General features: G+C 43.7%; 1 protein-coding gene across 1 annotated transcript in view; it reads left to right on the top strand.

Moving 5' to 3' along the window:
- The window catches only part of C9H14orf39 (chromosome 9 C14orf39 homolog), a 1,162,755-nt gene that overhangs the window by 387,268 nt on the left and 747,889 nt on the right, over positions 1-27,598 (top strand). Inside the window, exon 5 of the mRNA XM_085626171.1 lies at positions 13,590-13,679. Coding sequence (XP_085482297.1) covers positions 13,590-13,679 — 90 coding nt within the window. The remainder of the gene's footprint in view (positions 1-13,589; positions 13,680-27,598) is intronic.

Here is a 27,598-nt window from a genome sequence, read left to right as displayed (position 1 = left end):
CGGGTTTTACTACCCAGACCGTCATCTCCCCCTACTCCACCCCCCTCCATGGACTTTCTTTTCCCCATCTCTACACAATAATGATACTATTTAATAAAGCTTGCACAAGTCTACAGTATTTAGCAATTTACGTTTGTCCAGGTTTGCCACAGTAATGGTGGGGGAAAGGCGAGTATCGCCGGAACAGTACCTTGTCAATGTTGTCACAATCCCAGTATGCCTGTCCAAATCTGCAGACAAATGGGGGGTGGCCTTGCCACTGACACGCTCCTCCCTCCTGAGGAGCAAGGAATCCTGGGACTTTGTATCCCCAGCAGCAACAGTGGACCTCTGGGCAGCAAAAAGGCATAGCACTTATGTATGGCTGTGGACAAAAAAAGGAGAAGTAGCAAGGGGTAGCGAGAAGCAGCGTGGTGCTACCTGGTGTGAAGCCTTCTGTCTTTGCCCAGAGAGTTTTCCTGTAAGTCCCCCCTTTTTTTGTAAAGAAGCTGCCGGTTATGGCCAGTTATGTGTGACTTATTGCTAGTTTCTAGTCCGACCCCCAGCTGTTGCAGCAGTTTGAGCGTTTTACTTGCAGTGTTTTGCAGCGTTTTACACTTTAACCCCACCAAAGCATCTCTTGGCTTACTTGGCTTACTTGTGCCAGTTCTTATGCCCTAGAAGCATCTCTCCTGCAGCTTTCCAGCTGGGATAGTGGTTGAGAAGCACCCCAGCCAGCCGGTCTGCACTAGGACGTCTATGCGGTCAGGTCTCAATGGATGCTCCAAAGCCCGCCAGACTCCGATGCGCAGGAAGAGATGGGGAGAGCGCACAGGAGTCAACTAGCGTGGGAAGAGAATCACTACGCTCCCCAACACTCCCCCGCAAACTCCAATCTCATTACAGCATGGGCGAAGCACCGCAAAGGAGTCCGCTAGTCCCGGTGCACTGGACAGACTGCCAGGTACGCTGTATGGTCTCTTCCGGCGTTACTGCCGCTGTCACCTACTGGCCGCCACAGGTATCGGCCCACAACACACGTCATCCATCCAGCCTCCGCGGCACGAAGCAGCTCCTTACTTCGGCACAGGGGCGCGATAGGTGCGTCTCAACTGCCGCTGCCAACCGCTGCGATGCTCCAGCCGACCCACGCTGGCTCCAGCACCCCCGCACCACCACCTTGCACGAAGACGGGCTGCTGGCGTCCAGGCGATTGGTACCGGGGGTCTAACCAAAGAGGGCTGGGGAGGCACGGTCACAAGAATCATTTTCACAGTGAAAACTGACCCATTTTTTGCAAAGTGTACAGCTGTGGATTTTGAACCCTAGCTCTGCCGGCACCGAGGGAAACCTACCAAACCTATACATTTTTGAAAACTAGACCCCCAGGGGAATCCAGGATGGGGTGACTTGTCTGGCTCTCACCAGGTTCTGTTACCCAGAATCCCTTGCGTACCTCAAACTTTGTAATAAAAAAAAACATATTTAACTCACATTTCTGTGGTGGAAAGTTCTGGAATCTGCATTGATCCACAAAATTCCACCCACCCCACATTCCCCGAGGTCTTCTGAAAAAAATGGTACCTCACTTGGGTGGGTAGGCCTAGTGGCCGCGACAGGAAACGTCCCAAAATGTAACCTGGACACACCACATTTTCACAGTGAAAACTGACCCTTTTTTTGCAAAGTGCCTAGTGGTAGGTTTTGAACCCTAGCTCTGCCGGCACCTAGGAAAACCTAGCAAACATATACATTTTTTTAAACTAAACACCCAGGGGAATCCAGGATGGGGGGACTTGTCTGGCTCTCACCAGGTTCTGTTACCCAGAATCCCTTGCAATCCTCCAAATGTGTCAAAAAACACATTTTCCTCACATTTCTGTGGTGGAAATTTCTGGAATCTGCGTAGATCCACAAACTTCCACCAACCCCGCATTCCCCAAGTCTTCTGAGAAAACTGGTACCTCACTGGTGTGGGTAGGTCTAGTGCCAGCGATAGGACACAACCTGGACACAACACATTTTCACAGTGAAAACAGACCCTTTTTTTGCAAAGTGCCTAGTTGTAGATGTTGAACCCTAGCTCTACCGGCACCTAGGGAAACCTAGCAAACCTATACTATTTTTAAAACTAGACACCCAGGGGGATCCCGGATGGGGTGACTTGTCTGGCTCTCACCAGGTTCAGTTATGCAGAATCCCTTGCAAACCTCAAAATGTTTTGGCAAAAAAAAATTTCCTCACATTTCTGTGGTGGAAAGTTCTGGAATCTGCATAGATCCACAAAATTCCACCCACCCCGCGTTCCCCAAAGTCTTCTGAGAAAAATGGTTACTCACTTGTGTGGGTAGGTCTAGTGAAAATGGACCGTTTTTTTGCAAAGTGCCTAGCTGTAGATTTTGAACCCTAGCTCTGCCGGCACCTAGGGAAACCTAGCAAACCTATTGGTTTTTTAAAACTAGACACCCAAGGGAATCGAGGATGGGGTGACTCTTCTGGCTCTCACCAGTGGCGTAACGAACCTTGAGGGTGCTCCCCTGCAAGGTACATGGAGGGGCCCCCTCCGGACAAAATCAGGAGCTCTCCGGCCGGAGTACTTTGCTGAGGGGGCCCCTGGAGCTTGCCACCCTCCCCACCGAGGGGGCTGTGGGGGCCTGTGTTACCCCCCTGGGCAGCGGAGGAGCCGCTACTGGGTTTCGATGTGGCACAGTCCGATATGATGTGGCATTACGACCAGAGCTGTCGCCTTTGGAACTGGGAACCTTTGTTGAAAGCCTGACATCAACTAAACATCCCGTGATTCTGGGCAAGTCACTTAATCTCACCATGCCTTAAAAAGTGAATGTGAATGTGATCTTGTGTAATATAACTGGCATTCTTATAGAGCATGCCAATGCCATTGGGACAAGTTTGCGCTATGTGATACAGTAAAAAAAAAAGGATAATGGTACAGTGCTGAGCTGCCGACTGGAAATAAGGAAGAAAATTAAAAATACCAAAGCTGGGTTTTGAATCCTGGAATGATGCTACACCATCAGAAAGGTTGCTGCAATCAAGCCATCCCTGGTCCCCTGCGAGAGTGATGGTAAACAGGGATGGATCAGACATTTTATGTCACATGGTTGCTGTGTAATCCTTAATACAGTTCTGTAGTGGGGGCTGGCGAGTGTACGATAGGTCGCGGGGGTGCCAAAATTCAAATCCTTGAAATGTGCTGGACAGAAACTCTGACCTGGGGAAATATGAGTTCATTGATTCCATCAGAGCATCTTAATATTTGTACAGGGCACACAACTCTACACAGACAGACGTTCTGCACTGTCCAGTGAAAAGAGGGGTGTTGTAATTCAGCAATCAAATGCACTGGCAGGCAGTGTTTACAGGGACTGACATTTGGCGTCGCAGTTTCAAGTCAGGATATGTGGGCCCTAGAAAAAAGCCCTGTCGTACTGTGGGTGCACTGCCAAAGCGGCGTTTATTTTGCCTTACTCACAGGAGCCTAAAAGAGAAAACTGCATTAAGGGGGTGCGCCGGGAGTAAGGAGCTCAGGGACTTGCCAGGAAGTGTTTCAGGACTAAGGGGGGTGTTAGAGATCACTTACCCAGTCCTGCAAGGTGCCTAGAGGTGCAACATGTGAGGATAGACTTGTATTGGCAGAGCGGTGTAGGTTTAGAAAGGGATGGCATATGAAAGGGGAGATTTCATGTAGTAAAGGTCAGAATTGTCATTAGCATTCCAAATATTACTCGCAGACATTCTGCCCAAAATCTGACATTTAACAGAAAGATTTATTGTGAAAGCAGGGTACTTTGTCATTCTCTCCAATTTACTTTTGTTGGAGTTTTAAAAATGGAATACAAAAAAAGTTTCTGCTAAATATTCCTCCCAATCCAAAAGGAGTGTTATAGCATTTACATAGCGCATTCTGGGAGGATAAAGCGCTTTGCGGAAAGCCCATGTGCTTGCCTGACCTGCAGACGGTCATCGACTGTGCAAGCCTACCCGTCACTCCGGCCAGAGGGCTGTGCTAAGGAGGCCCCATGGAGCTTGGGGGCCCCCCGCACCGCAGGGGCTGCGGGGGTCTGTGTTACGCCCCTGGCTCTCACCAGGTTCTGTTACACAGAATCCCTTGCAAATCTCAACATTTGTCAAAAAAAACATTTTCCTCACATTTCTGTGATGGAAACTTCTCGAATCTGCGTGGATCCACAAAATTCCACCCACCCGCATTCCCCAAAGTCTTCAGAGAAAAATGGTACCTCACTTGCATGGGTGGGTCAAGTACCCCTGACAGGCAAGGAGCCAAAACTTATTGAGGGTTTCACAAAACAACCTGGTTTTGCAACGGGGGTCACCTGGGTTTTTAGCCCCGGGCTCGACGGCCATCTTAAGATACTACCAAACCCACACATTTCTGAAAACTAGACACCTGGGGGAGTACAGCGAGGTATGGCTTGCATGGGCCCCCCAACGTTTTCCTAACCAGAATCCCCTGCAAACCTCAGATTTAGCTGAAAAATCAAATTTTTCTGAAATTTCTACGTGGGAAAGTTCTGGAATCTCCATGGATCCACAAATTTCCTACCACCCAGCGTTCCCCGTGTCTCCCGATAAAAATGGTACCTCACTCGCGTGGGTGGGTCAAGTACCCGCGAATGGCAAGGGCCCAAGCGTATTGAGGAGACATCAAAATTACCTATCACAAAACAACCTGGTTTTGCAAGGCGGTCACCTGGGTTTTTGGCCCCGGGCTCGGGGGCCGCCTTGGGAAACTACCAAGCCCACACATTTCTGAATACTAGACAACCAGGGGAGTCCAGCGAGGTATGGCTTGAGTGCATCCCCAATGGTTTCCTACCCAGAATCCCTTGCAAACCTCAAATTTAGCTGAAAAAATACATTTTCCATATATTTTTACATGGAATCACCGTGACGGCACAAATGTCCTACCCCACAGCATTTCCCTCAGTCTCGTGAGTAAAATGATACCTCACTTGTGTGGGTGGGGCAAGGACCTGTGACTGGGAAGAGCCCAAAACATAGGGATTAGGGGTATAACACCGAGAATTCTAAGCTCTACATTTAAAAAAAAATATGTTTTTAGCCAATTTTGCATTGGACACCCACACAAGTGAGGTATCATTTTACTCGGGAGACTAAGAAGAAAACTGTGAGATAGGACATTGGTGCCGGCACGGTGATTCCACACACAAATATGTGGAAAATGTGTTTTTTTCAGGTAAATTTGAGGTTTGCAGGGGATTTTGGATAAGAAAACATTGGGGTATCCACACAAGCCATACCTCGCTGGACTCCCCCGGTTGTCTAATTTTTAGAAATGTGAGGGTTTGGTAGTTTCCCAAGTAGGCCGCTGGGCCCGGGGCCAAAAACCCAGGTGACTCCCCTTGCAAAACCAGGTTGTTTTGTGATAGGTCATTTTGATGTCTCTTCAATACGTTTTGGACCCTTGCCTGTCGTGGATACCTGACCCACCCACGCGAGTGAGGTACCCTTTTTTATCGGGAGACCTGGGGAATGCTTGGTGGTAGGAAAATTGTGGATCCACGCAGGTTCCAAAACTTCCCCACAGAGAAATGTGAGAAAAAAGTGATTTTTTCAGCTAAATTTGAGGTTTGCAGAGGATTCTGGGTAGGAATACGTTGGGGGACCCATGCTAGAGATACCTTGCTGGACTCCCCCGGGTGTCTAGTTTTCAGAAATGTGTGAGTTTGGTAGGTTTCCCAAGTAGGCCGTCAATCCCGGGGCCAAAAACCCAGGTGACTCCCCTTGCAAAACCAGGTTGTTTTGTGAAAGGTCATTTTGAAGTCTCCTCAATACGTTTTTTGGCCCTTGCCTATCGCGGGTACTTGGAGCACCCACATGAGTGAGGTACCATTTTTATCGGGAGACCTAGGGGTACCCTGGGTGGTAGGAAATTTGTGGATCTACGCAGATTTTAGAACTTTCTACCACAGAAATGTTAGGCAAATTTGATTTTTTTACAAAGTTTGAGGTTTGCAAGGGAACAGAACCTGGTGAGATCCACCCCATCCTGGATTCCCCTGGGTGTCTAGTTTTGAAAATTGTATAGGTTTGCTATGTTTCCCTAGGTGCCGGCAGAGATAGGGTTCAAAATCTACAGCTAGGCACTTTCCAAAAAAGGGCCCGTTTTTGCTGTGAAAATGTGGCGTGTCCACTTTGCGTTTTGGGCCCTTTCCTGTCACTGGCACTTGTCCTACCCACACAAGTGAGGTACAATTTGTCTAGCAAGACTTTGCGGAATGCGGGATGGGTGGAATTTTGTGGATCCACGCAGATTCTACCACTGAAATGTGAGGAAAATGTAATTTTTTTGACAAATATTGAGGTTTGCTGGGGTTCTGGGTAACGGACCCTGGTAAGAGCCAGACAAGTCACCCCATCCTGGATTCCTCTGAGTGTCTAGTTTTCAAAAATGTATAGGTTTGCTAGGTTTCCTTAGGTGCCGGCAGAGCTAGGGTTAAAAATCTACAGCTATGCACTTTGCAAAAAAAGGGTCAGTTTTCAGTGTGAAAATGTGGTGTGTCCACATTGCGTTTTGGTCCATTTCCTGTTGGGGGAACTAGGCCTACCCACACAAGTGAGGTACCATGTTTCTCGGATGACTTTGGGGAATGTGGGGTGGGTGGAAATTTTGTGAATCCATGCAGGTTCCAGAACTTTCCACCACAGAAATGTGAGGAAAATGTGGTGTTTTTGACAGATTGAGGTGCGCTAGGGATTCTGCGTAACAGAACCTGGTGAGAGCCAGACAAGTCACCAGAACCTGGATTCCCTTGGGTGTCTAATTTTAAAAAATGTATAGGTTTGCTAGGTTTCCCTAGGTGCCGGCAGAGCTAGGGTTCAAAATCTACAGCTAGGCACTTTGCAAGAAAAGGGTCAGTTTTCACTGTGAAAATGTGGTTTGTCCACGTTGCATTTTGGGCCGTTTCCTGTTGCGGGCACTAGGCTTACCCACACAAGTGAGGTACCATTTTTCTCGTAAGACTTTGGGGAATGCGTGGAGGGTGGAATTTTGTGGATCCATGAGGATTCCAGAACTTTCCACCACAGAAATGTTTGGAAAATGGGGTGTTTTTGACAGAGTGAGGTTCGCAATGGATTGTGGGTAACAGAACCTGGTGAGAGCCAGACAAGTCACCCCAACCTGGATTCCCCTGGGTGTCTAGTTTCAAAAAATGTATAGGTTTGCTAGGTTTCCCTAGGTGCCGGCAGAGCTAGAATTCAAAATCAACAGCTAGGCACTTTGCAAAAAAGGTTTCCGTTTTCACTGTGAAAATGTGGTGTGTCCATGTTGCGTTTTGGGACGTTTCCTGTCGCGGCTACTACACCTACCTACACAAGTGAGGTATCATTTTTATCTGGAGACTTAGTGGAATCCAAAATTGTGGCGCAAATGTTATTACCTATTGACTTTCAATGCATTTCTGCCTTCCAAATGTAAGACAATGTGTAAAAAAGAAGTCACTTAAATAAATTACCTATAACCCACAATTTCGAAGATGTGCAAATAGCTACTGTTTCTAAACTCTATATTTTGTTCCCATTTCAGAAATACATAGGTTACTTTCATACCGATTTTCCCTGTTTATATTTTTCCAAATCAATTGCTATATATCCGGTACACAATAAAAAACCATTGCAAGACACTGATCTGTTATTGGCTCTGGGTTCCCCGGGTTCTTGGTGAACCTACAAGTCCTAAATATCCCCACAACCAGAAGGGTCCAGTGGATGTAACGGTATATTGCTTTCAAACATCTGTCATACTTAGAAGAAGTTACAGGTAAAAACATTGGCACAAATGGCTGTGTTTTGTTTAACTCATTTTCAATTTTTTCAGTTTTCAACTGTTAGTTTCTATATGAAAACCTTGAAGGATCTACACAAATGACCCCTTGCTGAATTCAAAATGTTGTCTACCTTTCAGGAATGTATAGCTATCCAGGATCCATCATTGCTTTCATACCCATTTTTACCATTACCTAGAAGGAGGTTGAATGCACAAAAAATAGCAAAAATAGGCTATGTCCCAGAAAAATGCCAAAACTGTGTAAAAAAAAGTTTGGTTTTCTGACAAAAGTCTGATTGTCTCTGAAAGGTGGGAAGATGGCGATTTTAGCACCACAACTCCTTTGTTGATACCATTTGCAGGAGAAAAAACAGACACTTTCATCTGTAGGCCTTTTTTCCCATCCCCCCCCCAAAAAAAATTCTGGGGCCCTTCCATGTGAATCCACAAAACCTGGGTACCTTTAGAATACCCTATGTGGTCAAAAAGTTACAGGGGCCTAAGTGCAAACTACCCCAAATAGCCAAAAAGAAAGGCTTAGCACGGGGGGGGGGGGGGGGGGAAGGCCTAGCAGCAAAGGGGTTGAAAAAAGAAAACCCTTCTGGTGCTTGTATCAGAAGGATTTTCTTTAGCACTGCAGTGAATAAACCGTTCATGTTCTCAAATGTAGCAGTACTGCAGGGTTAGTAAACGGTTCATCCGGCAGTTGAGCTGTTAAATTCATCCACAGACTGTATTACATACATGGTCTCCTACACACATGTGGAATGTTACTGTCTAGTCTTCTGCTTCAGCTGGAAACATATATTGAGAACCATCTGTGCTTTAACCGACTGTCGCTTGTTGATGTCTTTGATGATGGCTATTTTGAGTTCTGTGGCTGATGTTTCTGGAGGAGTGAGGACCCTTATGGCATTGGTCCTGCTTCCATTTAAGGGAAGAAAGGCTATTACATGGTGCTGGAATACATTGCCATCTAAAATATTGTTTTGGGGGTTAGAAGTTTTCAATGATAGGGCAAAAACTTAGCTATCTTCCAGCGGCCAATACTGTGACCAAACAATATCCGGGGTCTTCTGCAACTCTATTTAGCTGCTAACACAGATGCTGGGAGCCGTCACATAAAGCCCTGGGGTCACGGAGGTTGTGATTGTCTATTGTTTTTATAGTGTTCTTTTGGGGGGGATACTACAACTGTCTTCATTGTATCAAAATCTACATTATTGCCACATATCACGTTGAATATATTTTGCATTTATGGGATTTTCAATGTCTGTATTTTGCAAATAGTCTCATGTATGTCGCATCCTAATTGCGGTTTCAAACTGCCGACCCGAGGTAGGTCGGTTACGAAACTGCAGAGATGTTGGTCGGAGGCAACTCCAGTCAACATCATAATCAGGCCCTTAGTCGTAAAAATAGGAATAATTGACAATGTTTTCAGCTATAATTTTTTTTGTTGATGGTGGATTTCCAATACATACATCAAAACCCTTCAAGTTGCACGACTATGTAGTGTTTGTTGAATGACCAAAAACATAAAATACCCAAAGCTAATAACTGAGTTATAGCGTATAATGATTTTTCATTGTGTACTAAACATGCAGCAGTTCATATTGTAAAATCAAATGAATGAAAATGGATATGAAGGGAACCTATTCATTTTTTTGTGTGTGTCCAAATTACTAAGTTTAAGAATAGAGGTGACTTGAACAACTTTGAATTAGGAATTGCCCATACATTATGTGATTCAGAGGACATTTTGCAAAATGTGTTGTTTCTTGGACATTGACTTACATTTAGAAGTGAAAAATGGATAGAAATTCGATTGATAATAAGAAATGTTTGATGAATTTGTGTTCTCACGCTTCTGAAAAGATACAGTGCCCCACTTTTGTGGCTAAACCTTACATTTGAGACCAGAACCCATGGGCCATGCAGAGACCACAGTTATAGCACATTGACTTCATATCGTCACAGTTTTCATCTGTTACTCTCAAGGTCAAGTTAAATGTAGTGGGGTGCAGGGAAGTCACAGAATAAAACAATAATCATCTGATGACGCAAGAGAAGTTCTTCTCATGCGTTCCTATATAAATTTCAAAAAAGAAAACCCTTCTGGTGCTTGTGCCAGAAGGATTTTTTTTAGCGCTACGGTGGACAAACTGTTCCTGTTTTCTGCAATGTAGAAGTACTGCAGGGGAAGTAAACGGTTTATCCAGCAGTTAAGCTGTTAAATTTATCCACAGAGTGTATTACATACATGGTCTCCTTCACACATGTGGAATGTTACTGTCCAGTCTTCTGCTTCTACTGGTAGCAGATATTGAGAACCATCTTTGCTTTCACTGACTGTCTCTTGCTGATGTCTCTGATGATTGCTATTTTGAGTTCTGTGGCTGATGTTTCTGGAGTAGTGAGGGAACGTATGGCATTGGCCGTGCTTCCATCTAAGGAAAGAGTGGCTACTACATGGTGTAGAATCCATTGCCATCTAAAGTATTGTTTTGGGGGTTAGAAATTTTCAGTGATAGGGCAGAAACTTAGCTATCTTCCAGTGACCACTACTGTGACCTAAAGATATCTGGTTCTTCTGCAACTCTTTTTAGCTGCTAACACAGATGCTGGGAACCCTTCACATAAAGCCCAGGGGTCACCAAGATTGGGAATGCCTATTGTTTTTATGCTGGTTGTTTCAGGGTGATACTACAACTATCTTCATTGTATCAAAATCTACAGTATTGCCACATGTCACGTTGAATATATTTTCGGATTTATGTGCTTTTAAATATCTGTATTTTGCAGATAGTCTGATGTTATGTACAGTGGCCAGAATGCATGTATAAATTCTGTTATTCTTCTGAAGAGTCGAGACGTGTATATTACCGTTGGTTTTTTCAGTACTTTTTTGGAAAACAAGTGTGACTTGAATTGTGAATGGTCTGCCTCACTATTTACAGTATTTGATTCTGGGATCAACCAATTGGCATTTGAAGAAAGAACATAAGTTACGGGAAGGGTTATACTGAACCAGTTTCCTCTTCAAAATGACTAGACCTAACTCATTAAAATGTGATGCCTAAAGCATGCAGATTTGTAAACAAATTCCCTTCCGGGCAGGAACCTACTAAACTTGGCAAGTTTGGCTGTGATGCTTTCAAACCAAACATTGTCCTTTTTCTTTTTGAATCTGTTGAATTCTATTCAGAGTGGTTTTTGGGGGCTGAGATAGACGGAATTGCCAATATACATATGCTACTGGATAAAGGAAATAATCACAACAATGTTATGGAACAGTATAAGAGAGAGAAAATAGCCTACACAGAACCCTGAGATGACTAAAAGAGGCCTTGAATTTTGCTATGACCTCCTTGTTAAGTGACATATATCAGAAGCAAGAAGCGTCCCGAGAATTCTCACCACAAGGGTACCCATTAGCTAGGTCAAATACTACACCTCCAAGAAAGGAGATTACTTACCGTTAGAATCTCAGTCTTTGAGGATTTAAGCATGTTAGTTTATGATCATTCACCATCTTGATGCCTTCAATGCCTGAGGGAGGAATGAGTTGTCAGTCTGATTTTGATCTTGAATTTTGAAACTGAGAAGATTCTACGAATAGTTGGAATATAGATAAAACATAAAGCTGAATTTCTGTTGCAGGGGGAACAAATAATGAGTAAATAGCAAGGTGATACAGAGAGGCCCCGTACTGCACCCCCCAGCAGACATTTTACAGCTCATGTGTGACACACAGGCTCTAGTTGGAGGTAAATGATTGTCTGTTTCAAGTTGGGATCCTGGATAAAGCAATCAGAAGACAGTGGTTGATTAAGTTGATTACAGCTGACAGATCTTGTAAAATCAGAGCAAGACAAAACTACTTTCCGTGATCATTCTACAGTCATCCTCAACAGTGGTCAGAACAGCCTCCATGCCTATCTCAGAGTGAACCCCGGTTTGATAGTAGTTAAGTAGGACATTCTTTTATACAAGAGTTTGTATTTGACCCTCCTGGGTCCTTGCACTCAGCTCAGATGCCACCAAGGCACAATTGTGTAACACTGTGTTCCTAGAAACAAGCCGATGGGCTGCCACAAAAGTGTATGCCCTCTTTTCTGTCAGGTAAGGTGCAGCTCTGAGGGAAATGGCAAATAGCTTCAGCGCTGAATGGTTAGGGCTACACCAATTTAATTGACACTTTAGTAGTGTGAATGCTGTTCTTACTGTCTGCCTCAGAGCTCACTCCAAGATATCTTTCTCTACTGGCAGCTCAACAGTGTTCCATTCTTTTACTCAGGATGCTCACTGTAGTGGTATTTTTAAACTATCTTGTGCCTCATTGCTGCTTATGATGGGCACATGAGGAATCATCAATATATCAATCCTTAGATGGATTCTTTAATATTAAAAAGGAAGGTGACGGAATACTACTAAAAGGTATCTATTGTATATAGAACAATCTGGCACTCCCCAAACCCATTGTGTTTTTGCTAGTGTTTTACAAATGTAAATTGTGTGGAGAGTTTTGGGTCAGTATGTTCCCTTTATCTTTGAGTGATGCGAAGAGGTCCACTGACTGACCCAGATCTGATACATCATTTCATTCAAATCATATAACACCCAATCTGTGGTCTGGCTGTTTTGATTGCTAATAACATTGCCCATGTTTGATGCATCTACACAAAATCATCCCCAAAATGTAAAAATGCACATAAGATTGATTCTGGAAGGCTTTGCGCCAATTGTTCAGGAGTAGCAAAGCAGCGATAGGGGATACCAGCAGCTGTCTTTACTGTTTAAACTACTCCCTTAAGAATCTTCACTGTCATGCATAGAAAGAAATAGCTAAATAGATTTGAACTAAAAATGGATCAGAAGATTGAATTGCTACAATTAGTTTCCACATTTTTGTGGTTGTAAATCTGTTATCATTTTTTGAGAAAATTAAAAAAACACAGACCATGCCCAACCAGCAAACTGTTCATGGATGAAAGCACATTCTAAACACTAGATCAACTCTATCCTAACAAAAACTCCAACACATAATTTTCCATTAAGGGAATTTATAGTTCTCTTCTAAGACCACGGACTTCAAACATTAACAAAAAAGCGTACCTTAAAAATTTCCGTGACAGGAAGGTTATAATGTTAAACCAAAGCATAATGACATTTGGCAGTGACGGCGAACTACACTACTATTACATCCATAAAATACATTACTTACAACTTCCCACATGATGTCATAGAAAACATCCACAAATACAAATAACATAAATGATGACATCACCGGTGATGTTTTCCTCTTGTAAGCCTACATTTAGTAGATGCTTAATCATGTGTTTTTTTAAACTTCCCAAAGTTGTGAAAACTTTACATAAGCTTTCTAACACTGAATGGGAAAATCTTTACCTCTTTGCACACCCGTAGTATATGAATGCAAACTTAAGAAAATGTTGACACCCGTGCGTGATCTTCAGGTTAGAATGTAAGCAAGGTCGACCCAGCTTTAATCCTTCAGTGGTCAGTAGCATCAGTAATAATTTAAATAATTGTAAAGTAGAGTTCCAAGTAAAGTGCATTCGATAAGATTGATATGTAAATAACAGATTATTATTTAACACTTCTTGATGAAAGGTGACATTCTTTACTAAAAACTTTAACCAGTATCCATAAGCTGAATCTTGGAATGTAGTTATCATAATTGTCATTAATTTAAATGTGCTTACCATGAAAAAGCTTGTGTTTGCTGTAACAGATTTGTTAAATTGCTCCTTAGATGGAAGCCAACATGCACGGTGTTTAAGAAGCATGAAGACTATTTACAGGGTAAACTCCAAAATTGCCAGGAAAGTACAGAAAAAGACAAGTATGTGCATAACATCTAGGTTTATCTAATGATTATAACGTTTTTTTAAATGTAATTAATTACTTTGCTCAATTATAGTTCAGATAGTATGACGGGTCTTTTATTTTGCATCAAACAATGGAAGAACATTAGACGGGTCATGTACTGTTGAATACTCCAGATTAAGAGGCAGTGTATTGCTTCGATGCACTGTCTATGCTCACGAAAAGGGAACTTGAAATTACTCTAACATTCGATTGTGCTGAAAAGGGAGAGATCATTTTTGCAATGTTAGGAAATTGATGCTAGAGTACACAACAACAACAACACAACTTTATTCGGCTTTTGCAAAAAAACATAAAAGTCAAATTTAAAAAATATATACAAAAAAGACATATCTATAAAATGTCTGCCACATGTAATACAGCTTCGGTAAATATACTTAATATTTAAAAAGAATTTTCAAAGATGCGTAAAAACTGAATACAAAATAAAAAGGTGGTAGCAGAATCACATCCATCCATGACACACCCTCAACTTTTAATCACTGCTGGATCTAAGCCTAACAGCAGACTTTAAAAGGCTAAGAACATAAAATACAGTGTTACCTGAAAGCATTAATAAAAAGGTAAAAGCAGGTCACACCTGGCTAAAATTTGCCTTTTTTAAGATAAGGATGATACAAATCTTCATCTGGAGCTCATAATAACTACAAAACAATAAAAAGTAGAACATATCCTGTGGAGATTTACTGTTGCAGCTACAGTGCGACAGGATCTGACCCTTATTCCGGGTGTGTGGATGGGCAAGAAGGAGATGAAAGAGGTAAAAACGGAACCTAGTCGATAAAAACCGATCATAAGAGCTTGAAAGCCCTAAGAAATATGGGTCAGTAAAATACGTTGTTTTCAAAATGGTAAATCTACGTACTCTGGGGTTCCTTAGCTATTGATCTTCCCTATCTGAGAGCCGCTGTCTACAAAAGACCTCCTTTACCCAGCCCAAGTCCTGCATACTAATTGATTCTGTGCTAGAGAATAAATTTGCTCTACCGAGGCTCGTCAAACACTCCTTTATCTAGTCGAGCCAAGGGATATGATGAGCACGGTCAAGGGCCATGCGATCCTTTAAGATTTGTTCATTTAAAGCGGTCCCATTGCCAAGCCAGATTTTAATCCATAGTGAAAGGGGGTGGAAGGCTACCAGATCAGAAAGATGGGCCATGGCAAGCTCTTTGTGTACTAAGAAAGTAGAGGTGCCCTTGGTAACGCTTAAAAGTTGCCTCAAAAAGTTTTTGGGGGCTATTTGTAGATCGTTATAAGAGATATAACCCCAGATTTCACTACCATACACCACCATAGCAATACACTTCGCCCTATAAATCTTCAAAAGGGCCCGATCGGTCTCTTGCCCAATCAAGAGGCAAAGTTAAAAATAGCAGCATTTGTCTGTTGGACTTGGCCCTTTTGGAAGGTTCACCCCTAAACCTTTTGCCTGTCTTAGCCTTTTCCCTGTGTGGTGTTGGTGGTTTTAGACCTCTGGGCACTTTAGCACTGTGGCCGAGCGTAGAGTGCATGCGCGCTCTGAGTGCGTGTGGTGAGATTGGCCTGCCCTCCCATAGGAATGCATGGGGGATATGTGTGTCCATGGTAATTCCTGGTATGAGAGGAGTGCAGGGGCAAGTTTAGTATTTATGAACTCGCGAGAATAAATGCTGCGCAATGGTGTCACAGATTTATGGTGACTGGTGGAGAAATACCACTTTTACAAGTTGGCATTTCTGTGTGCTGTGTGTCTGCCTGCCTGATGTGAATTGCATGTCTGGCTTGTGATTGGCAGGAGCTGAGAGGTGTGGGTTACTCCAGGAACCAGGGGGAGTAAGCCCAGTGGTGAAAAGAGAGATCTGCATCTAGATGGGAGGGAGGAGTTGCACCTGGGACCTGAATAGGGTTGTGCCTTCCCTCCACAATGCTGGCTCCACCTCCTGTGGTGCGTCTGATGTCTCTGCCCTGCACTGTGAAAGGAAAGAGGAGCCTGGTAAACAGAGTGCTCCAAAACCAGTTGTATCTGGTTTCCCAAGCCCTGTGCTGTGACACAAAGGAAAAGGGTATATAAAAGAAGGGGCTGTGACCCCATAAAATTGCTCTGTTGTGCTGTTCCTGACTTGAGTGGGGCCTGCTGCTGCTGGGCTCCAGGAGGAACCGCCACTAGGGACTGCCTCCCTGCTGGAGGGCCCTGTGAGCTGGCCTGCCTGGGCCAAGCCCTTTTCCACCCCCTTCATTCTAAAGGACTTTTTCTGGACTAAGAGCTATATTTTTCATTTTGCTGGAGAAGCCCTATACCCTTATTGCTGAGAGCACTTTGCTTGTGGGGGAGAGTGCTGGAGACTATCGCTTGGCGAGTACTTCTCTGTTTGGGTTTGCAGCTCTCCTGCTATTGGAAGTGAGCTAATTTATGCGAGAAACCCAGCGGGAGCCCACCCCGAATTGCGGTGCTCGATAGCGGGTGCCCACCCCGCGTTATTGCCGCCTCTGGAATTTAATGCATAGCGGGTGCCCACCCCGCGTTATGGCCGCATCTTGACTTTAAGTAATAACGGGTGCCCATCCCACATTTTTGCCACAGAACGGGAGCCTACCCCGTATTACCTTCCCATTAAGGAAATCACCGCCGCGGCACCAAGCCGCAGAGAAGGAGAACGCCGCCAACCCAGGAAGTCAGGGCTGCGCCGCCTGACTGTGGGCGGTGCCTGGTAAGTTCCAGTTCCGCTTCCCCTTGGAGGGGGAAGCCATGCAGAGCCCCGCACGTCTGGCCCAGAAGAGGAGATCTCGGTGAGTGTGGCCTAGAAGGAACAGTGTCGGTGCCTGTCTCCTGCGTAGGTGAAGACTGGAGCATCGTGGGCTCCCACCTGATGTCCTGCGCTGATCCCAGGTACAAGGAGAAAAGCCGAGAGACGCCGCCAAGCTTTCCTTGTGGGAGACGGAGTCCACAGAGAGTTCCGGTGAGTGGGGCTCAAATTGCACATTGTTGGTGCCAGTGCTTTCTTGGAACACAAATGCGCCGCTGATTGCGGGCAGCTGCAACGTGGGGGTGTTACCTCTGAGGAGTCCCCATAAGGGGGCTAAAGAGGCACTGTAGTACCAGTGCTTGTTTTGCACAGGAGGGGCCACCGCAAGGAGGGGCTCCCCCGGCACTTTGTGGGTGCCATTCTTTCTGCTGTTCCCAGCTGCGCCTGTACTGTAAAAATCTCGTAAAAAGAGGACAATATCTACATCTACCCCAATGGCTGACAAAGTTTGTCAAAGCTTGCTTCTGTTAACATGATCGAACGCGGAAGACAAGTCCATAAAGGCCAGGTGGATGGTGCCAGGGCAGGCAACTGTGTTCATATATTGGTCCACTGTTGACCGTCTCAGACGGAAACCATATTGAACATCTGCTAGGATGAGGAACCAGCTGGCAATGTGCTGGTGGGAAAAAAAAGCTGCTCTGCGAATGGGGAGACCAGTGTAGAAGCTGATTAACTCGGGGAGAGCTACGGATTTGTTAATTGCTACACCGGAGAAAACTATGGCAGAGGTAGTTATGGAAGCTATACAATGCGACATTGTCGAGGCACGCGAAGGCACACCGGCAGCAATGAATCAAATGGAATCGCTTGAAGTATCAGAAAACGGACTTGAGAAAGACTTTAATCTACAATCTGAACATCATACCAGTACCAGATTTTCAGACTTACCACTACAGGTAAATGGAGTCAGTAAATGTTTTATAGAAACGAACTCTGAATCTAGTAATCATACTACTGCCGATGCTGCTGCTTCAGACTCTGCCTCCTCTTCTGTTCCTATTCTGGCTTTAGACTCCGCTCCTGCTCATATTCCTGCAAAGCAAAATGTTCATGGCACACAAGTATGTGTGCAGGACGAAATTCACCCGGATATGCTGACATTTCAACATGCACTTATATCAATAAATGCCACCGCCACTGAGTCTGAATCTGTGAATAGCGCCCCAGGGCCTCTAGCCTTATCTACTCCACCTATAAAGCGAGTAGACGGCAAAGTTGAATTACTATTCAAGCATGCTAGCCAGAATAAAGGACATAATGATCTACAAGCTGTTAACACTAATGCTAATACTAATGCTAACACATACTTGACGGCTTCCACTCCACCGCCAGTCAGTAACGATGACTCACTGGAATATTGAGCTGAAGAGACTGATTCACAGTCTTCTAAGAAGAAAAAGAAGCATTGGCATAGCCAATAGGTCTCGCCTTTGGGACCTTATAAGTGTTCAGCCATTCAACACTTGATGTTGTTGCACCAAGGATATTGTGCTGGATAACTAAACACTTATAAGGTCCCAAAGGCGAGACCTATTGGCTATGCCAATCCTTGTTAACTTTGCTGACTTCTTAGAGTGGCCTGCATCATTTTCAAAGAACTAAACATAACACAACCCACTACCTTTAGAAGATACTTACAAGTTCAGGGAACAGCAGACATCTCTGCAGCACTAGTAATTTCCTCCACAAAATCGCTACTGTCTACTAGTGATACTAAATTGCATTAACAAACACGAAACTAAATGCAACCAAACATCAACATTACCCCATACCTTCTCCGGTTGGGCTCTTAAAATACCCCCATCAAATTAAGATTGGGCGCCGCTATCTCTTTTTTTTTTTTAAACTGCAGAAAAAGCACTTACATAAACAAAGCAAACCCAACGACGGACCAAGGTTAAGCACTTGAATTCCAACTGTTTTCCTTCTTAAAGATGTACACTATATTTGTGTACGTGGTGCAACAACTTCCAACATCCGTCGTTGTTAGATGCAAAGCAAGACCAGAATTTTTACACAAAGGAAGGTGCACTCAGATGACAAAGTCCAGATCGATATATATACTCAAAATTTTCTTGATCTTCTTTTTTATTGAGCAAAATGGACAGCCAACGCGTTTCGTTCCTAAAACACAGGAACTTCTTCAGGGCTGTAATCAATATATAGAACAACATATATAAACAACAACATATATACTTACAATACATATACAATACAACATATAAAAATAATTTGAATTACCACATAAATAACAAATCCGAAAATAACAAGACCAACCTAACAAACAAAATATATATGCACACATACCAATATGTTAAAATACTATACACATAGAATCTTTCTGATCTGAAATCTTCCATCCCACGAACGAGAAAAACAAATTATGTAAAACAACTGTAAATATCAAAATAATGAAGCGAGGAGAAAGAGAGAAAGAAAAGGAACCGGATAAGAGAAAATATCTCAAAGTCACAAAAGCAATTGCTAATACAAATTGATAAAGAAAAAGAAAAAGAGAAAGAATAAAACAGAAAGAACAGGTCCATTTTATGTGTAACCAAATCTAATAGAGGTCTAACCAAAAACTATAAATAAAAAATAATAATAAATAATAACAAACAGAGTAAAGAACAGAGGACTCACCTCTACGTTCAACAGATAGCCAAACGTGACACTGCGTCGCCGACGCAGGGTCACGTTTGGCCGGTATATTTAAACCGACCTAGGAAGTATGGGTCCGTTTGCTGTGCTGCTGCATTTCCGGTTACCATACCGTCGGATATCTGTTGAACGTAGAGGTGAGTCCGGTCAGCCGGATTAGTGATAGCGAAGGCATTACTGTATCTAACGTTTTTGTCCTTTGATGTAGGAGTAGTGGGGATCTTTAGATGTCGTTTCAATTATGGGCAATGCTTTTTGTTTCATTTATTTTGATGGTCACTCCATGCATGTATTCACAAACTATTTGGTTCATCGACTCTTGAGCATGCCTCCCCATCAGTACCTCGCACCCCCTCCATGTATTTGGCAGGTACAGAAACTCTTGTTAGCACGAGCTCATATTCGAGCACTTCATAGCTATACATACACCGGGATTCGGTGTGGGAGGACACCTAATTGATGGGGGCGTTTTAACCTCGCCCCGTTGGGCCACTATTACGGACTGAGTTCTGCCACCGGTATGATTACTAAGGTTTGTTGAGCAGATGAATAGTTCCCTACGTGAATTTTACACCATAGTCCTATCTCCATGACCATGAAGGCACCGTCAGCAACTCTGTTTTCACTTGGTTATCTCTAATAAACTCCCTCGCGTTCTGCGTTATGATTGCGCCGCTTTTGTACTAAATGTTATTGTTTTCTGAATTATGAATGATGTAGTTGCCTTATGATTGCGCCGCTTTTGTACTAAATGTGACTGTTTTCTGAATCATGAATTATGGGGATTGTTGAGTTTTCTGCCGATTATGCGGCATGTTTGTGTTCTTCTGAAACGATCTCATGGGACTGTGGGTCTCTGTAACACATGTGCACGGTTTTGTTTGCTACATGGGGACCCCGGGCTGGCACTAACTTATGTAGTGGTTTCATTTGGAAAATGGTGGAGGAGAATCTCCTCAGGACACCTTTCTCTGGCGTTATGACATTGTTAATAAACGCACAATAATTACACACTGTTTAACTTCTAGACAAGTTACCCTCGGTCTCTAACTAACTTTATATATATACATTTTTCCATCGGCAATGCCTGGAGGTATTTGTAGGTGTTAATATGCATTTTTGCACTCACTGTCTTAAATCATAAGACATTTACTCTGATCTTTGATGTTTTAATAATGTACTTTAATATGCACAATAATTACACATTGTTTATTTCTAGATAGGTTACCATCTGCCTCTTATTAATTAATATCTTTGTCGATAATGTCGTTGGGTACATTTATGTGTTTATTTACACACCTGCACTTACCTTCCTAAATTACAAGACATTATACTCTGGTCTCTGATTTTTTAATGATATATTTTTATTTGTATTACACTGTTATATAGTGGTGGTGAGAATATTTTCTCGTTTTTCTCAGATAATTTGGTCCAACAATGGATTTTTTACTACTATGAGTGAACATTGGTTGTAACTCATTACTTTATACCGTCAAGTGATATCGTCTTTACCTTTATATTTTAAGGTGAGTGTATCGCAAGGTGATTTCAGATTAGATTTTTAAATCACACTATACAGCTGTGTATTTATTGTTTTACTCATGATGCAATTGGTTCTTTGTGCGCCCATGATGCTATTGGTTTATAACTTTCATGTTTCAGACGTGTTACCATACACTTTATTTGCGACACGTTACTGTGATCTGGGAATTCTCTGACTCAACGACTATGGAATGTGATTTTCTTATGTAACCAACTTCGTGGTGAGCCTCTTTATTCGCACATTTTCCTCTGTTCTTTACTCTGTTTTCTTATTATTTATTATTATTTTTTATTTATAGTTTTTGGTTAGACCTCTATTAGATTTGGTTACACATAAAATGGACCTGTTCTTTCTGTTTTATTCTTTCTCTTTTCCTTTTTCTTTATCAATTTGCATTAGCAATTGCTTTTGTGACTTTGAGATATTTTCTCTTATCCGGTTCCTTTTCTTTCTCTCTTTCTCCTCGCTTCATTATTTTGATATTTACAGTTGTTTTACATAATTTGTTTTTCTCGTTCGTGGGATGGAAGATTTCAGATCAGAAAGATTCTATGTGTATAGTATTTTAACATATTGGTATGTGTGCATATATATTTTGTTTGTTAGGTTGGTCTTGTTATTTTCGGATTTGTTATTTATGTGGTAATTCAAATTATTTTTATATGTTGTATTGTATATGTATTGTAAGTATATATGTTGTTGTTTATATATGTTGTTCTATATATTGATTACAGCCCTGAAGAAGTTCCTGTGTTTTAGGAACGAAACGCGTTGGCTGTCCATTTTGCTCAATAAAAAAGAAGATCAAGAACATTTTGAGTATATATATCGATCTGGACTTTGTCATCTGAGTGCACCTTCCTTTGTGTAAAGAAAAAGCACTTACTCCTGACCCACCTTAACACACTGATCGTCTACTGAATGTAATTTGAACATTTTATTTAAAATCTGAATGTATACTCAGATATAACCATGTACTGATTACTGCTTTTTAAAACTTTATGTCATGGAAATATGTACTATAAATAAATTTCCCCGTTCAGTGTTATTTTTTTACATTTCAGTCTGTATTTATCCGTATTTATTTTTGAATCAACTTATCTGTATATTTTTCCATGGGGATGAAGCAAATGCTTTTATTCTTCCCCAAGCACTGAAACATAAAATGTACCCTGCGCCTCTGTTGCTTAAAAGGTGAGATATAATCAAACATAAACACACTTAAAGAAATCCAAAACACTCCCCTGAATAAACCTGCTGACATACAGGACAAGCACATGTGAAAGAAACAGAGGGACTTTGGCTAACTATTCCCTCGAGGCCTCTTCAATGGTGTGCTGTCAACAGAACAACACTCACTCCCCCAGCCCCTCTAACCCCTCCGAATCGACTCGTGTTATTCCCTGTTCGCACTAGCCTCCACCTGCTTCGCGCAAACCTCTGCTAACGTCACTCGTATGCTTCAGAGCGGCCGGAGGAGCTGGGGCCACCAGCATTTCCTGTTGAAAGTGTGGCCAGGTTCTCTTGCCAAGTAAAGAGCCGCACTCTGAGAGGGAAGAGGGGGTGTCAACAGCAGAAGCTCCCTGGCTGTCTGTCAGCATAGATATTGGGCACAGAGTCTGTCGGCATCGGAAACTAATTGAAGAAGACCTGCGTCATGAGTCAATATTTTTTCTGTTTCTATACTTAAACACAGACAAGACAAGTGATTGTTTTCTGTTTTTTATTTACGTGTAAAAATCTGTATACATGGAAAATAAGGAGCCTCATATTTCATTATCCTGTTAATTACTGCAACTCGAGGTTGCTCTCTTTCACCCCTATGATGTATAGTGCTTTAACATCCACTTATATAATATCCGCGCTATAAAAAAAAATATATATATAAAGTCATAAAAATGAACAGAGAAGCATGGAGTACGAATGTAATGCTTCAAGCTTCTCTAGAGTTTAGTGGATGAAAATGGTGGTAAATATGCTTAGAAAGGCAAAGTGTCAGTATGTGATGCACCAGGTGCAACAAATGTGCCAGTGATCGTAGTCAGTGAGGCGTGGTGCAAGCATGTGACACATCACCTGGCACCAGTGTCACAGTGTCACAGACGTGCTCGGGCGCGTCTTAGTGAAGTGGTCAGTGAGGCGTGGTGCAAGCATGTGACACATCACCTGTCACCTGTGTCACAGTGTCACAGACATGCTCGGGGCGTGTCTTGGTGAAGTGGTCAGAGAGGCGTGGTGCAAGCATGTGACACATCACCTGTCACCTGTGTCACATACGTGCTCGGGCCGGGCGTGTCTTGGTGAAGTGGTCAGTGAGGCGTGGTGCAAGCATGTGACACACCACTCGCTGTAGTATCACAGACATGCTCGGTGTATGTCTTGGTGAACGTGGTCAGCGAGAAATGGTGCAAGCGTCACACCCCCTGTTGCAGTGTCACACTCGCAGACGTGCTCGGGGGTGTCTTGGTGAGCGTGGTCAGAGAGGCGTGTTCCAAGCATGTGACACACCTGCTCCCACAGTGTCACAGACGTGGTCGGGCGGTGTCTTGATGAGCGTGGTCAGTGAGGCGTGGTGCAAGTATGTGACACACCACCTGCCGCAGTGTCACAGACATGCTCGGGGCATGTCTTGGTGAACGTGATCAGCGAGAAATGGTGCAAGCGACACACCACCTGTTGCAGTGTTACACTCGCAGACGTGCTCGGGGGTGTCTTGGTGAGCGTGGTCAGAGAGGTGTGGTGCAAGCATGTGACACACCTCCTCTCGCAGTGTCATAGACGTGCTCAGGGCTTGTCTTGGTGAACGTGGTCAGCGAGGAATGGTGCAAGTATGTGACACACCTCCCCCCCCAGTGTCACAGATGTGCTCGGGGCATGTCTTGGTGAAGTGGTCAGTGAGGCGTGGTGCAAGCATATGACACACCACCTGCCGCAGTGTCACAGACATGCTCGGTGCATATCTTGGTGAACGTGGTCAGCGAGGAATGTTACAAGCAAGTGACACCCCTCCTGTCGCAGTGTCGCACTCACAGACGTGGTCGGGGGTGTCTTGGTGAGCGTGGTCAGAGAGACGTGGTGCAAGCATGTGACACACCTCCTCCCGCAGTGTCACAGACAAGCTCGGGGCATGTCTTGGTGAACGTGGACAGTGAGGCGTGGTGCAAACTGTGTAATGCTTCCAGAGTCGCCAGATGTGCTATCAATGAATATGGTCACAGAAACATTGTGCAAGTGCGCAAAGCTCCAGAAGTGCACATTCACTTCAGCGCAAATCTGACTCAGCAGGAGGGTGAAATGCGCCTGGTAACTATGAAATATGACTGGCACCCTCTAGTCTACGCCAGGACTTCTGCCATTCAGCGGGTAAGTGGAGATCGCTGGACTCCCAAAGGCTTAGATCCGTTTTGGGTGTAATTAATTGAGAGTGGGAAACGGGGGAGGGAGGTGGGGGGGAGAAACAGGGTGGGGCAGAAGCTCACAATAAAATTCTAGCCAATAAGGTGGCCAGGGCTATCCAGTTAAGACATTTCCTGCTTGCTCTTTACCGGTAGATTGCCATGGTCTCTGCCCTTCCATCTAGATCCTCAGCACAATTCTTTCCATATTTCCATCGATGAAAAAAGTATTCTACCTAACGCTTTGTTTAATCCCTGTCTTATGTGTTCTAGACAGCCTTATTGACGGTCACGAATTGCACAAAGGAAGTTCTTACATATGTGCCCCGGCGATTCCTATTATTGGACATTTTACAAATATCCAAGAAAATTGGCGGGAATATCACGACCTGCAGATTCTGTGCAAAATTGATGCAAGGGTAAAGGGGGTGGGGGGTTGCGAGTCTGTGCAGGGGGCGTAGTAACTGGTGTAACGGCTGAACCGCCGACTTTGACACTAGGGGAGGGGATGTGGTCCGTCGGCTAGACTGCCGACTTTGGTGCTGGAAACCAGGATTCGAGCCTCTGGGTCGCGTCCACATCCTGTGATTCTGTGGAAATTACTTAATCTCCTCGTGCCTGAATGTGTAATGTAAATACGGTGGTCGTTTAAAGCGCTCCAATACCTTTGGGTCGAGTTTGCGCTATATAAATATGCAAAAAAAATAAAATAAAAAATAAAACTAGAGAACCAGGTCCGAGTCTCACCATCCAGTGATTCTGGGCAAGTCACTTAATCTCCCCGTGCCTAAGAAACACATCAATGTGTCTTTGTGTAAACGTAACTGGTGGTCATGTAAAGTGCTACCATATATTCGGGTGGGGTCGAGTTTGCGCTGTATAAAACTGCAAAATCCCTACTCTGTGTGATTTGCCTTTCTCTCGAAATGGACACACTGTGTACCTGGTGAGTTCAATGCCACAAACACTTGCGAGAGTAAGGGGTGGTTCTACATGCCTCAGTCATGTCTTCTTAGATCTAGTTTAGACGTTTGTCTATTTGTTTACATTAATCGTAGACGACTCCAAAGAGTGTGAACCATAGTTACAGGTAGAAAACCTTCTGTGTGACCCGCTCTGCATAAACACACCCTCTATGGTACATAACAGTAACACATCACTAAGTCTTCCTGATGCCTTTTCCCTTGATTTCACCTAAAATCAAGGCACTGTCGACTTTGGAACTGGGACACCAGGTTCTAGTCTCGGCGTCGGGTCCACAACGCTCAACATCCTGTGATTCTTGGCAAATCACGTAACAGCCCTTTGGCCTGTGCCTGAAAAAACAAGCGCGGCCCGTCAGACAGAAGATGTGCACGCGGGGACTGCCTTTACTGGCGGTGAAAAAAAAGTCCCCAGTGTATCACGCCGCCAGTAAAGCATCCAATCTGCACAAGCACATCTTCTGTTTTGTCTCCCCGCGTGCACGCTGGAATCGTATAGATTCCAAAAGGCATCTGCATGGCAGAGCAGCACATGCGCTGCTTTTGCCAGGCCGAGACCTAAAAAGCGCAATGCCAAGATTTATAAACAGACTAAAACTGCTCGCAAAGCCTTAGTTGTAAATAGAACTAACTTATCTCAACAGCAAAGTCACCTTACTAACTCTACACGACCTAAGGCACCTGCTAAAAGCAAAGATAGCCCACTTCGTAAGTGGGTAACAGCGAAGGGAGACGTTAGAGCGATCGTCTCTAGGCTATCGGGGAGGGAAAAACCCACTCGCGGACGAAGATATGTCTATCCCTAAATCCGATCTAACAACTAATGGTAAAAAGGCAAACAACTCCCAATAGGCGGATTCCCCTGATTTGATACACTCTCAGCGGGATACTACAATGCCTATACCTACACAAGTAGCAGACTCTGTGAATGAATTAGGCTCAGGGCTGACTTCAGAACCTTCACTAGCCTCCATCATGTGGGAACTAACAACGCAGAGAGCTAAAGCACAGGAACACTTTTACAGCTAAAGGCGGACAATTCTCTCCTTCAGCAATCTTTAGCAGCTGTCACCGATCCGGTGACACAACTTACAACTGACATTTCTGTTCTACAGCAAAGACTATCTGACAATGAAGATGCTGTATCACATTCTATTAAACTTGCCCAGGAACATGATACTCATATTTCTACCCTACTTGGCAAAGTAGAGGATCTCAAAAACCGCCAATGCCGGAATAATCTGCTTATATTCAGGATACCGGAAGGTAGTGAAGGCTCGGACCCCCGAGCGTTCGTCGTTCAGATCTTTCAGAAGGCTTTCCCTGACTTAGCTGATTGGGATTCCCAAATCCAACGTGCTCATCGGTTGCCTGTCTTCTTGAATCAATCGGATCAGTCTAATCTGCGATGCTCATGACCTATTCTTATCTATGTAGGCAACTTTCTTCTTCGACAAGCCATCTCTATTAAAGGGAAGAGGTGTGGCGCTGCGGCCAGGGCGACTGACTCCAGAATCCAGGGATCACGGTTCGATCCCCGGCGACAGATTAGCTCAGCACCATGTGACTCTGGGCAATAGCTTGCTTAATCTTCCCGACGGCCCCAAGCGCCTAGAGACCCTTAAGGGTGATTGTTCGCGCTTTATAAATGTGGATTATTATTATTATTATTATTAAAGCCCGACCCACTTCACCAGTAATAGTCGATTCACTATCGATTGTTGCCAGATCAGATCTATGCAAAACTATAATGGACAAGAGGTGGTGGATGAAGCAACTTATCGATCCATGGAAGGCTTTAGGTGCGATGGCCTACTTACAGGAACCGGCTCGCTTGAAGATCATTAAAGATTTTTTATACCGAGCACGAAGCAAAACTGGCACTTTGTAAGCTGCAACAGAACTCTAAATAGTAACGCAAGCTCAAAAAAAAAAAATCAGAACTATCTTTAAAGAAAAAATAAATGTTTTGGGATATTTTGCTGTAAGGTTCAAGTTCAGCTATAGCAGTGTCATCTCTATATACTTATCCATCCTTGTATATATTTTTTTTGCCACTATTATAGGGCTTATACAACTACTTGTTTTATCACATAGCCACTTTCGCGGTGTACTGCTTCTGTATGTTGTCCACGTTGGACAACAGGATGGAGGGGGAGATTCCATTCCTGGGACACGGGGTTGTTGGGTGGGCCCATGTATCTGGGAATAGGGGGGGGGCAACATTTCATATTCTATAATAGACACATCAAAAGTTTCTTGCATTTGGGGTGTAAAAGACGGAGCGCTCTGATCAAAGCTACAGATAGAAGTGAGACAAAGGGTCGCAATCGTTATTCTAGCAAACAAAAATATCTGTATTACATATCAAGAATGCTTAAAAAAAATTGCCTTTATTTTTCTCTCCTGGATTTTGGAGGGTGGCATGTAACCCAGGTGTGCATTGATGGGGATCCTTAAATGTATTAGCTGGAATGTTTCCGGTTTAAATTCAATTACTAAACGTC

This window comes from Triturus cristatus, chromosome 9 (genome assembly GCF_964204655.1).
Source record: "Triturus cristatus chromosome 9, aTriCri1.1, whole genome shotgun sequence".
In the NCBI taxonomy this organism is placed as follows: domain Eukaryota; kingdom Metazoa; phylum Chordata; class Amphibia; order Caudata; family Salamandridae; genus Triturus; species Triturus cristatus.
Note: the sequence above shows the minus strand (reverse complement) of the source record. Positions and strands in the feature narration are given on the sequence as shown.